General features: G+C 30.7%; 1 protein-coding gene across 1 annotated transcript in view; it reads right to left on the reverse strand.

The window, feature by feature from the left end:
* Positions 1-559: 559 nt before the first annotated feature.
* Positions 560-12,235, reverse strand: part of LOC129962784 (transient receptor potential-gamma protein-like) — an 84,709-nt gene continuing 73,033 nt past the window's right edge. The window contains exons 12-14 of the mRNA XM_056076779.1: positions 10,087-10,128; positions 4,763-4,946; positions 560-1,943 (exon numbers count right to left, since the gene is read on the reverse strand). Of these exons, the coding sequence (XP_055932754.1) occupies positions 1,147-1,943; positions 4,763-4,946; positions 10,087-10,128 (1,023 nt within the window). The 3' untranslated portion in view covers positions 560-1,146. The remainder of the gene's footprint in view (positions 1,944-4,762; positions 4,947-10,086; positions 10,129-12,235) is intronic.

The raw sequence follows: 12,235 nt of genomic DNA on the forward strand, positions 1-12,235 counted from the left end.
TCCAGTAGTTATTGATCATTCCCTACAGGATAATTTGACGAGCGATTTTAATATAAAATCAAATAAGTATTATAATGAAATTTCACTGTTTAGTAAAATTACAAGATTACTGGCTAATTAATTTGTGACAATCTAAAAATTTTTAAAAATCAATATGACCAATCAGTTAGTTAAAAAAAAAAGATAATGAACATTCTAAATAATTTGTAAATGTTCTAGTAAAATCAAAACAACAAACTGATTTGTTCTAAAAAATTATATATTAATTTTTAATAAAATTTAAATTAAAAAGTTAATTTCTGTTTGTAAAACAATAAAAATTAATTTTAAGAAATTTTAGCAATTGATGTTTGAAATTAATGGAGCAATTAACTTATGAAATTACTTCCCAGCATTTGCCATTTTAATAAAAATTAAAAGAATATGTTTTGTAATATTTAATACAATTAAAAATTGTAATAGTTGTCAGAAATGCATGGTTATGAATTTTTATGCTATCTATTGCAAAATAATCGAAGTAAGATAATGAAATTGTTGATAATATTAACATGTTGAGGTATGATAAGATGAATAAATTAGCATGGTAATATCAATTTCAGAAACATCAATGATAAATTAACAGAAACTATCATGCAATTCATTGAACAGTGCTTGACTATCATCACAAAAAGCAATTAACTGCTAAATCATTTCGTACATTTTCGACACAAGAAGTTAATTTGGAAAAAAATTAAAAACGGAAATTACATAGAACTTTGTAAAAAAAAATGTCCATGCAAATTTTGATTTAATAAATACTTATTTTACCATAGTCTAGACAAATAAATGCAATCGCATAAAACATTGTACATGACGCGAATTACGTTTGGATATGTAATCTCATGAATAATAAAATGTTTTATGCTTTTCTTCCATGAACATTAGTTTTTTTCCCCTTTAAATACTTTTCCTTACAAAGTTTAGTCCAATATATGAAATATGAAGATCGCGAATTCTACAATCGGTTCAATAGATTCCCATATAAAATAACTACCATTGTAATGGAGAATTCATTTCCATATTCTAACTCCGCAATTAATAAATAGCACAAGAGTTCAAGCACCGGTTTTTGTGTTTTGGACTAGCGAGTAGTTATTGCTAGGTTTTTCATATCCACCCAGCCGTGGATGGATAAGTCACAGTTTCAATGCCATACTCCCGGCCCATTTTCTCTTGCGGGGCTGGACTGCCAGGTGCAGAATCTTTCTGCGACCCAACTGGGTCTGGCTGTCCTGTAATGGAACTCCTGGGAGTAGGCACATTGGAACTCGCACAACTAGGAATAGGGGAGAGGCTCCTAGCAGGTGTCAGACATTGCTGCCGACTGAGATTTGGCGACGCTCTCTTGGCCAAATGGTCCATGGACGTGCTCAGCCACTGGCCAAATGGCGCACTCACAGTTCTCTGGGCTTGAGTCCTGTCTGCACTGGAGTCTGCCACACGATTTTTTGGGCCTTCCATGCTGGACTTATCCGAATCCATAAAGGCCAGCCTTAGTTTGGACGTGCTGAGAGCCAGGTTACCAAGTTTTCGCGCGAACAAAGATCTCTTGATGACGGGTAATTCCACTTGAGGACTATTTTCTCCTCCATTGCCACTGCTGCAGCTGGATCCATTGGGGCTGGACCCGTTGCTGCTGAGAGAGTCCTCGGATCGACTCCTGGAGAAAGCAGCCCTGGCGTGCCGCGTGGCCTCCACGAGATGGCCCCAGCGACCCTGCTTCTTCTTTCGGGTAGCGAGCCTTGCGATTTTCGCCAGTTTTGCACCGGGAGGGGAGTGTCGGCCGTGATTAGTATCGTCGACGCTGGCCTCTGGGGTGGTCTGAATCGAACTCTCGACAAGGCCGATGTCGAACCCCTTCATCAGGCGTCTCTCTTTCTGCCGGCCTTTCTTTCCCCCGGATTCTTAAAGAAAACAGAGAATTATGAAGGATATATATCAGTCAAAGTTATCAAAGAAGCAATGAATAAATAACTGAATTTATGAAGAAAGAAAACCAAATTCATAAATTTATTTTAAGCACTCGAAAATGTAGTTCGATACATAATTATTTATGGGAAATCTCTTTTTATTACTTAGGAAATAAAAAATAAAAATTACAAAAAATTAATTTTCTTCCAAGATGTTTTTTCTTTTCTTTTTTTTTCAAATAATTAATTTTTTTTCTTTCTCAGAGGCGTAACGAGACTTATCGGAGCCCAAGGTATATCATGATTAATTAGCCCTGCCGTCTTAAGCGGTTTAAAAATTATAAATGGCTTCGGCCCAGTTTGCACAAGTTATTGTTATATAGTATCGTCACGATTTTGTTTTAGCATTCTGAATGTCCGTCAATATCGTAAGGATATCGTACTAACTATCCTACTGAATATTTTATGTTAATAAAGTACTAGACAGCATAAATACACTAACATTTTGTTTCCATTGCTCTCTGGGCATCTATACCTTATTGATAAGCGGTTTATATGTCACAGTATCTTATGGCTATGCTCATAGTCTTTTAAAATTATTTAAATTTAGAAACGTGAAAAAGGATGTAATGTCTAGAATGGCATATGAGGGGAGACATCCGAATTAAAAAAAATATTAAATAAAATAATCGAAAGTCAGATAATTTCAAAGTTATTTAAAACAGATATGTCACATAAATACCCTTCATGTCATTCCGAATAAATTTCTTCATGTCATTCTGAATAAATTAGTCATTTCCAAAAGAAAAATGCCAAGGAAAATGTTATGTTGCAAGTACATAACATTTAGATTTTCATGAAATAAATTTATGTAGCTGGTATATCTATATTATTACTGGTATATCTATATTATTACTGGTATATCTGTATTATTACTGGTATATCTGTATTATTACTGGTATATCTGTATTATTACTAGTATATCTGTAGTATGTATTATTATCTGTATTATTACTGGTATATCTGTATTATTACTGGTATATCTGTATTATTACTGGTATATCTGTATTATTACTGGTATATCTGTATTATTACTAGTATATCTGTAGTATGTATTATTATCTGTATTATTACTGGTATATCTGTATTATTACTGGTATATCTGTATTATTACTGGTATATCTGTATTATTACTGGTATATCTATATTATTACTGGTATATCTGTATTATTACTGGTATATCTGTATTATTACTGGTATATCTATATTATTACTGGTATATCTGTATTATTACTGGTATATCTGTATTATTACTGGTATATCTGTAGTATGTATTATTATCTGTATTATTACTGGTATATCTGTATTATTACTGGTATATCTGTATTATTACTAGTATATCTGTAGTATGTATTATTATCTGTATTATTACTGGTATATCTGTATTATTACTGGTATATCTATATTATTACTGGTATATCTGTATTATTACTGGTATATCTGTATTATTACTGGTATATCTGTATTATTACTAGTATATCTGTAGTATGTATTATTATCTGTATTATTACTGGTATATCTGTATTATTACTGGTATATCTGTATTATTACTGGTATATCTGTATTATTACTGGTATATCTGTATTATTACTGGTATATCTGTATTATTACTAGTATATCTGTAGTATGTATTATTATCTGTATTATTACTGATATATCAGTATAATGTAGTTGGTATACAAAAAATCTGCATCCAATAATTCAAAATAATATTTCATCGAAAGTTAAAATATTAGTAGTACTATATTATATTTTAAAATAGTTCTTAAATGTGATTACACTGAAGTTTAAGCTACAAATTCACATGAGTTAAAATGCTATTTCAAAAATCCTTCATCCAAAAAGTATCAAAATTTTCCATATAAGATAAAATAAATTACAAAAATGAAAAAAATGAAATAATTTCGAATAGTTTAAAACTAAACCGTCATTTTGCGGTTTGCTTCACACAGTAACCATCAATTTTGTCGGATGATAAAACTCCGCTTGGGAAACCGATGCTTTGAATTTTACAGGAATGGTATATCAAAGAAAATGTAATATCTTCTCGATTTTTATCGACTAAATAACCTCGAAACTCTTTTAATTTAATCGCTGCTTGGGGAAAATAATCTATAACCCATTTTCTACCGCAATTTATGCGTAAGAAGAAAGGAGATTGGGCCAATCATTAGGAAGTTGTTTTAGGTCAAGCACAAGTTTTTTCCTTTTTATTCGTTCGTTTTACGTTTCTGTGTTGTTTTTCATGTTTTGTCATGGTATATTTCTCAGACAGCAGCATACCAAAGCTTTAGCGTTTTTTATATTATTAAGAATCTTCGCATTTTTTAAAAATTTTCTGCAAGCAAATGGAAATAGTAAGATATAAGCTTGCATGAAAGGCATTTTTGAATTGAAATTAGATTTCTTTTTGTCACAAAAACTTGAACATATTCATCCCATCGTTTCCAATTTATTTTATCAGTAGTGAAGTAATAAATTACTTAGGATAAAACAATTTACCAACTGGCAATAACCTGATTTTTAATGTTAATCCAGACTTTAGAAATATCCTGATATAAAATTAAAAAAAAATGGAACCAAAAATTTTTAATTATTTATTGACATTTTAATTCAGTCGTCGAATGATTTATTTGAAAGAATATAAATATATATAATGCTGCTAAATTTTAATAGTAAAGTGATTTCGGCTCCATCTTGCATAAAAACATGCTTTTAGTACAAAATATATAAATATGACAGGACAGTCTTACTCTGTGTTTGTCCTTTGGAAGCGGAGGTGTTGAATCCACTGTTCTGTAGGATCTCGGTGAGCTCGTATCGGAAGGATGAGATATCCTGTTTTATCTCATTCACATCATCCTCTGTCACTCCTTGGTTGTCCGCCTTGCGCTGCTCTTCTGTCACGTACCGCCTCACCAAATTTCGCATGATGTTCTACAAAAAGGATTTCATTGGATATTGAATTATGAATTACAGTTGGATAAACAATTCATGGAATCGTTTGTTACAGTCTTTTAATGCTTTCGTTGCAATAATTGGAACTTGTGATTTGGACCATCCATCTACTTAGATGGCCACTTCATTGCTGTTTCTTAACTGTGGTAAGGTAGAAGGTCATCTAATTAGAAAGTAGTTGTGAATCACAGGCAATTCATGCAAAAGATAACAAATTAATTAATTTGATAGTGATGAAAAAATTTTCGAATTGATTCGTCATTCATTACTTGATGCATTGAAGTTCTGAAAATTTGTATAGTTAGGAATTTCAAACTGCAAAACAATATTTTAATATTTTCAGGATTTAATAATCAGTTAAACGGAGTAAGCCTGAAAAAATGTAATTTCATATTAATCGCCTTAAACGACCAGATGTGTTTTAATTGTATTAAAAGTATTAATCCCATCTAATCAATAACCTTGATATTGATGTTTGGTATCGTAACTATGAATAAAAATTGTATCTCTATATGAAATTTTATTTGATTTGGTTGAAACAAATCTGTCCAAAATGCATACTCAGTATATTTTCGTGAGGGACTCAAAATAAAAATTAGGACACCCAAGATCCACAACTTTATTCGAAGGTGAAGAGGAGAGAGTATATATATCACTAAGCACATGAACATCTGAAGAAAGAAATTACCTCTGGCGATTACAATTGGTTTCTTCAAGCTCAAATACGTACAGTTGAAAATCAAAAGTATTGAAAACTTCCCAACGGGGGAACAGTCAAGTATTAGGGGCTATCGTATTAAGACGTAGATATTTCCTGTTATTAAATTCTGGTACTTACGTAATTAGTTTATTCCCTATATTTTGCTCCATGTAAGCTTCCTTCGAACCAAAAAGTTAATTTAAGAGGAAACTATTCTGAAATTTCAAAATAGTACATATATACAGAGGTGCTGAACGAGGCGGCTTGTTTGAGTCGATTGAAAAAAAAAACATTTCCAAATGCATACTCAGTCTATTTTACTATATTACCACGTTCAAATCGCTCAGGTAAGGAATTTTGAAAATAAAAATCAGGACACCCAGAATCCATAACTTTATTTGGAGGTGAAGAGAAGATAGTATATTTATCATCAAGCACCTCAATCACTTCTGGCGATTACAATTTTTTTTTTCAATCTCAAATGCGTACAGCTCGAGATCAAAAACACTGAAAATTGCCCTTCGCGAAGACAGTCAAGTAGTGGATGCTATCGTAGTAGGACGCAGATTCTTCACGTCATTAAATTCCAGTACTTACATTATTAATTTTTTCCTTTGATTTCGCTCCATGTGAGCTTTCGAAAAATTAAAAAAATTAATTAAGAGACAACTATTCTCGAGTTCCGAAAAAGTACATCAACAGAGACACTGAACGAGGTGGCAAAAGAAGTCTTTTAATGTGTACTCACCTCTTTGTAAGAACGATAATCAAAAATGAGTAATAGGACAAGTTAGTTATGAAGTTCCTGTCATCATATTCCAATACTTGTGTAATAAACGTATTCTCTTGATTTCTCTTGATTGAAATATCCCGAATAAAAAAAGTTAATTAAGGGACAACTGTTCTCAAGTTCGGAAGAAGTACATCGACAGAGGCACTGAATGAGGTGGCAAAAAAAAACTTGTAATCTGCATTCACATCTTTGTGAGAGAGATGACCAAAAAATGAGTAACAATACAAGTTAGTTATGAAGTTCTTGTCATCATATTCATGTACTTATGCAATCACCTTATTCCCTTCATTTCGCTCCATGTGAGATTTTTCTCCGAATGAAAAATTTAGTTAAGGGGAACTATTCTCAAGTTCGGAAGAAGTACATTGACAGAGGCACTGAACGAGATGGCAAAAGAAGGCTTGTGATCCGTATTCACATCTTTGTGAGAGAGATGACCAAAAAATGAGTAACAGCACAAGTTAGTTATGAAGTTCTTGCCATCAATTTCCTGTAAGTAATTAACTTATTCCCTTTATTTCACTAAATTTAAGCTTTCCCCGAAGGAAAAAGTTAATTAAGGAGCAGCTATTATCAAGTTCCGAAAAAGTAAATCGACGGAGACGCCGGACGAGGTGAAAAGGAAAACTTTTGTTCTTTTGTTTCACATCTTTGTAAGAGAGATGGCCAAAAATGAGCGATAACGTAAGTTAGTTATTTCAAAGGAAATACATAATATGTTTTATCTTTTTTCATTATTTCGTAATAAAAAAAGTTCCTAAACTTTTTGAATGCTATAGCATAATATAGAAATCAACTAGCATTAAATTTATGATAACAATCCAAATGTGAGTCCTTTTTAATTCTACTTATTCTAATTTGAACAGCACAAGTGCTATATTTTATCATGGCATAGAAATCAACTAGCATTAAATTTATAATAACACTACAAATAGGAGTCATTTTTAATTCTACTTATTCTAATTCGAAGAATGTAAGTCATTGCGTGCAAATGAGAGTCATTTTTAATTCTGCTTATTCTAATTCGAACAGCACAAGTGCTACATTTTATCATGGCATAGAAATCAGCTAGCATTAAATTTACAACACTGAAAATAGGAGTCATTTTTAATTCTACTTATTCTAATTCGAAGAATGTGAGTCATTGTGTGCAAATGTGAGTCATTTTAAATTCTGCTTATTCTAATTTGAACAGTACAAATGCTACATTTTATCATGGCATAGAAATCAACTAGCATTAAACTTATAACAACACTGCAAATAGGAGTCATTTTTAATTCTACTTATTCTAATTCGAAGAATGTGAATCATTGTGTGCAAATGTGAGTCATTTTTCAATTCTGCTTATTCTAATTTGAATAATACAAGTGCTATATTTTATAACATTATGTTTCTTTTCAAAACAACTGCAGGTTCGAAAGAATCTCATGTTGATACAAATCGCAGTGATACCTAAAGAATAACCTCGCAGGAAAGAGGAGTTACATTTTGAGTCGTACAAAGAAGCTCGGAAATTTAGACGGATTATCTTTCCGTCAACAAAACCTGCGGCGAATCATCAATTCCCATGAATAGCGAGCCGGCTCTCTTGATGTCTATGAATAAAACATCCGAACAGCGGCTGTCTCTTTGTTCAGGGCGAAGCGAAAAGGATTTACATCACAATACTCAAAAGAACGCGTCTTCGCTATGATTTGCGGAAAGATTCTTTTAGTTTTAAGGTTCTCTCGAGACTTTTTACTTTGGCTGTGGCCTTTTATAGAAAATTTGATTTTTAAACGTTTCCAGGAATATCTCTTGTACCTTGGTGGGGAGGGGGGAGTTTCTAGGTTTTGAGAAAGAAGAAATTTATGAGAGTTTCGCGCAGAAGAAAATCTATTTGATGCTACGCTTTCTTTTTCCATTAAATTCCAATATATTTTATTTGAATTCTCAACTATTTCAGAGTCATATACTTTTTTTTGGTTATTTCGCTGCTTTTGATCAATGCTATGTAAAATAATTCTGTTTATTTCAAATGTTATTGACCACATTTTGACGTTCTGATACGTGGTCACAAACCTGATAAATAACTGGACTCAGCTGTGAACATCTTGAAAGATTTGATCTTAACAAATAACAGCTGTGCATGCTAGTGTCTTGTATAATACATGTCGAAATATCTTCAGTTGTATATAAGGTATCAAATAATACATGTCAAAATATTTTCAGTTGTATATAAGGTCTCAATTAATACATGTATAATACATGTCGAAATATTTTCAGTTGTATATAAGGTCTCAATTAATACATGTATAATACATGTCGAAATATTTTCAGTTGTATATAAGGTCTCAATTAATACATGTATAATACATGTCGAAATATTTTCAGTTGTATATAAGATCTCAAATAATACATGTCGAAAATTTTTCATTTGTATATAAGGTCTCAAATAATACATGTATAATATTTGTCGAAATATTTTTAGTTATTTATAAGGTCTGAATTAATACATGTATAATACATGTCGAAATATTTTAGTTGTATATAAGGTATCAATTAATAAATGTATAATACATGTCTCGAATAATACATGTATAATACATGTCGAAATATTTTCAGTTGTATATAAGGTCTCAATTAATACATGTATAATACGTTTCAAATAATACATGTATAATACATGCCGAAATATTTTTAGTTGTGTATAAGGTCTCAATTAATACATGTCTCAAATAATACATGTATAATACATGTCTCAATTAATACATGTCTCAAATAATACATGTATAATACATGTCTCAAATAATACATGTATAATACATGTCTCAAATAATACATGTATAATACATGTCTCAAATAATACATGTCGAAATATTTTCAATTGTATATAAGATTTGAAATGTTATACATTCTATCACAAGAATTTTAAGCAATTCGCTTTAATGAATCAGCAGAAATGGTCTCCTAAAACTTTCCCACAAACTTTCTAATAAAGGTTTTAACCCAGAGATATATTACAAGTCAAAATATTTTCATATAAGGTCGAGTTAATAATAACATGTTACATATAAGGTCTAAAACATATTTAATTCTATCACAAGAATTTTAAGCAATTCGCTTTAATGAATCAGCGTGAGTGGTCTTCCTAAAACTTTCTCGCAAAATCTTTAATAAAGGTATTAACCTAAAGAATATTTTTCAAAGCATTGACATACAGAAGTTATGAAATATTAACCTTTGGCGTGCATTTAGCCTTTTTACTGACTCTCGTGTGTGATCCTTCATGAGGTTTTTGGCAATTTATTCCTGGCATGCAGATAATAGTATCTGAAAATCGAGTTTGTGTTTTAGATTCATTTTTTTCAATTAAAACAAAAAATTTAACCCAGAAATACACTTATGCAATATAGGAAATAGCAGCATTAAAATAATAAAATGCAAGAGACGAAAGGTTTTTTTTAATGAATAAATCATTAAAATTCTTTTTCTCAGTATTGCGCCGAAAAAATGTTCTGTTTCCAGTTTTTACCTCGTGATTAATGAAACTTGTTAAGAGAAAAAATAGGTACAAGTAAGATATCAAATGCTAATGACCAGAAGCTACAAAATAAATCTATGGCATCAGACAATCAAAAGCTTACTTGATATTGAAAGTCTCTTTCACTGGCTTGTTTCGCACGTTTCTGAAAAGAAAAGAAAAACAATAAAAATCCTATATAAATGTGAAAAGAATAAAATTTTTTTAAAAAACCTTCACGAGGCGAAAATATAAATACTTTTATCACAATCCGGAATCGGAGTTTTAAGGACATGCTTAGAATTTCATTATAACTCCGTCTTCTATATTTCTGTTTTATATTCATAAAGAATATTTGTTTTCCATTGTATTCAAACAGCGATTTCCATTTTTAAAATACAGAAAAGAAGTTTTTTTAAATTATTTTTTATAATTTGTAAAGATTGCCAGCTTTTCCATAGTCGGTTTTTTAATATTTTTTTAATGTTGCAACATTCGTCTTCCATACAGTACACCATCAATGATATTTGTACAGTATACAATCTTTATGCCGAAGAATAGGTGCTATTCTTGAGACAATTAATGCCGAAAAGTTGATACTACTATTCCTGAGACATTATAATGCCGAAGAGTAAGTGTCATTAACGAAACGTTAATGCCGATGATTTGGTGTTATTCCTGAGATATTAGTACTGAAGAATACGTGCTATTTTTGAAAACATGTGTAAAATGTGAAAAGTTTGGTATATTTAATCTTTTTCAAAGCAGGGACTAAAGTACTGAAGAATATGTACAATTTTAAGACATTAATGCGAAAAATAGGTGCTATTCTTAAGACATTAATGCCAAAGAGTAGGTGCCTTCAGTGAGACATCAATATCAAAGAACAGGTGCTATTCCTGAGACATTAATGCTGAAAAGTTGGTGCTATTCCTGAGACATTATAATGCCGAAGAGTAAGTGCCATTTATGAAACGTTAATGCGAAAGAGTAGGTGCTATTCCTGAGATATTAGTACTGAAGAATACATGTTATTTTTGAAAACATGTGTAAAATGTGAAAAGTTTGGTATATTTAATCTTTTTCAAAGCAGGGACTAAATGTTATCAAAAGTTAATATTTAACTATTTTTGTCTCTCTTTGTGATAAACAAAGAATTATAAATATTCATTTCTAGTATCGTTTCTGAATTTCAACCGCATCGATGAGATAAGAGCTTAAAGCAAATTGACACAAGATTGTCCAAAAATTGGCGACGCGTGGTATTGTTCAGAAGAAATTACGCGTTTATAGTTCAATGATCTATCTGCATTTTATTAGAAAACCCAGAGAGGTTTATTATTGGAACTTGCCCAGAAGTGATTGAAACTAATGGACGGAAGCTTAATATTTTGAATTACGTTTCAGTTATAACCAGATAATTTTTGTACAAATAAACAATATCATAAAAGCTATGGATTACATAGCCCATTTACACCTTCACCTCGTCTCGTTTTAAAAGAATTTTGTTCTAAACCTGTGTATAAAGGCAAAGATGACAAATATGATTAGGAAAGGATTAAAAACCATGATGTCTCACATATCACATGAACAGTAGCATCGCTTGACTTTCATATCATCATCAAAAGAAAATAAATAAAATAAAATTGGACTGTTTAGAATTTGTTGTTGAGTTTTGTTATACTACCGCAGCTCAGAATCGACGACTAAATGGATGGAACACAATTAGAAATCACTGTTGATGTTATTCAATCGTATATTGATAGTATATTCTTTTAGATTTATGTTGTAATCAAGATTTCTGACGATGAAACTAAGTGATATATATTTCCAATTAAATCTCACACTGAAAAGTTTTGTGCGAAATGTTTAAAATCAACTTATTAGTTAAATTTAGTTGAAACATCAAAAAGATGAAATGCAAATTTTTAATGTTCGTTATTTTAGTTTTATAGCTAAGTAAAAATAAATTGAAATCACAAGAAGATAAACTAAAATATTTATATTTGTAATGGAAGTCCTTTGGACCATAATAGCGTATGTATATTATAGAATATTGTATAATATTAAACAATATTGTTCTACAATATTAAATAATATTGTGTAACCTATGCTATAGCTTATTTATCATGAAGCAGGGTTTTCTAGCTTCATTTAAATATAAATTTGACGAATCAATCTATTATATTACAGATCTTATAATCTTATTTCGGAGTTAAGGCTTAAAAGGACTAAATTTTTAACCCGATTTTATTATATATTGCTTATCAAAT

This window comes from Argiope bruennichi, chromosome 3 (assembly GCF_947563725.1).
Source record: "Argiope bruennichi chromosome 3, qqArgBrue1.1, whole genome shotgun sequence".
Taxonomy (NCBI): Eukaryota; Metazoa; Arthropoda; class Arachnida; order Araneae; family Araneidae; genus Argiope; species Argiope bruennichi.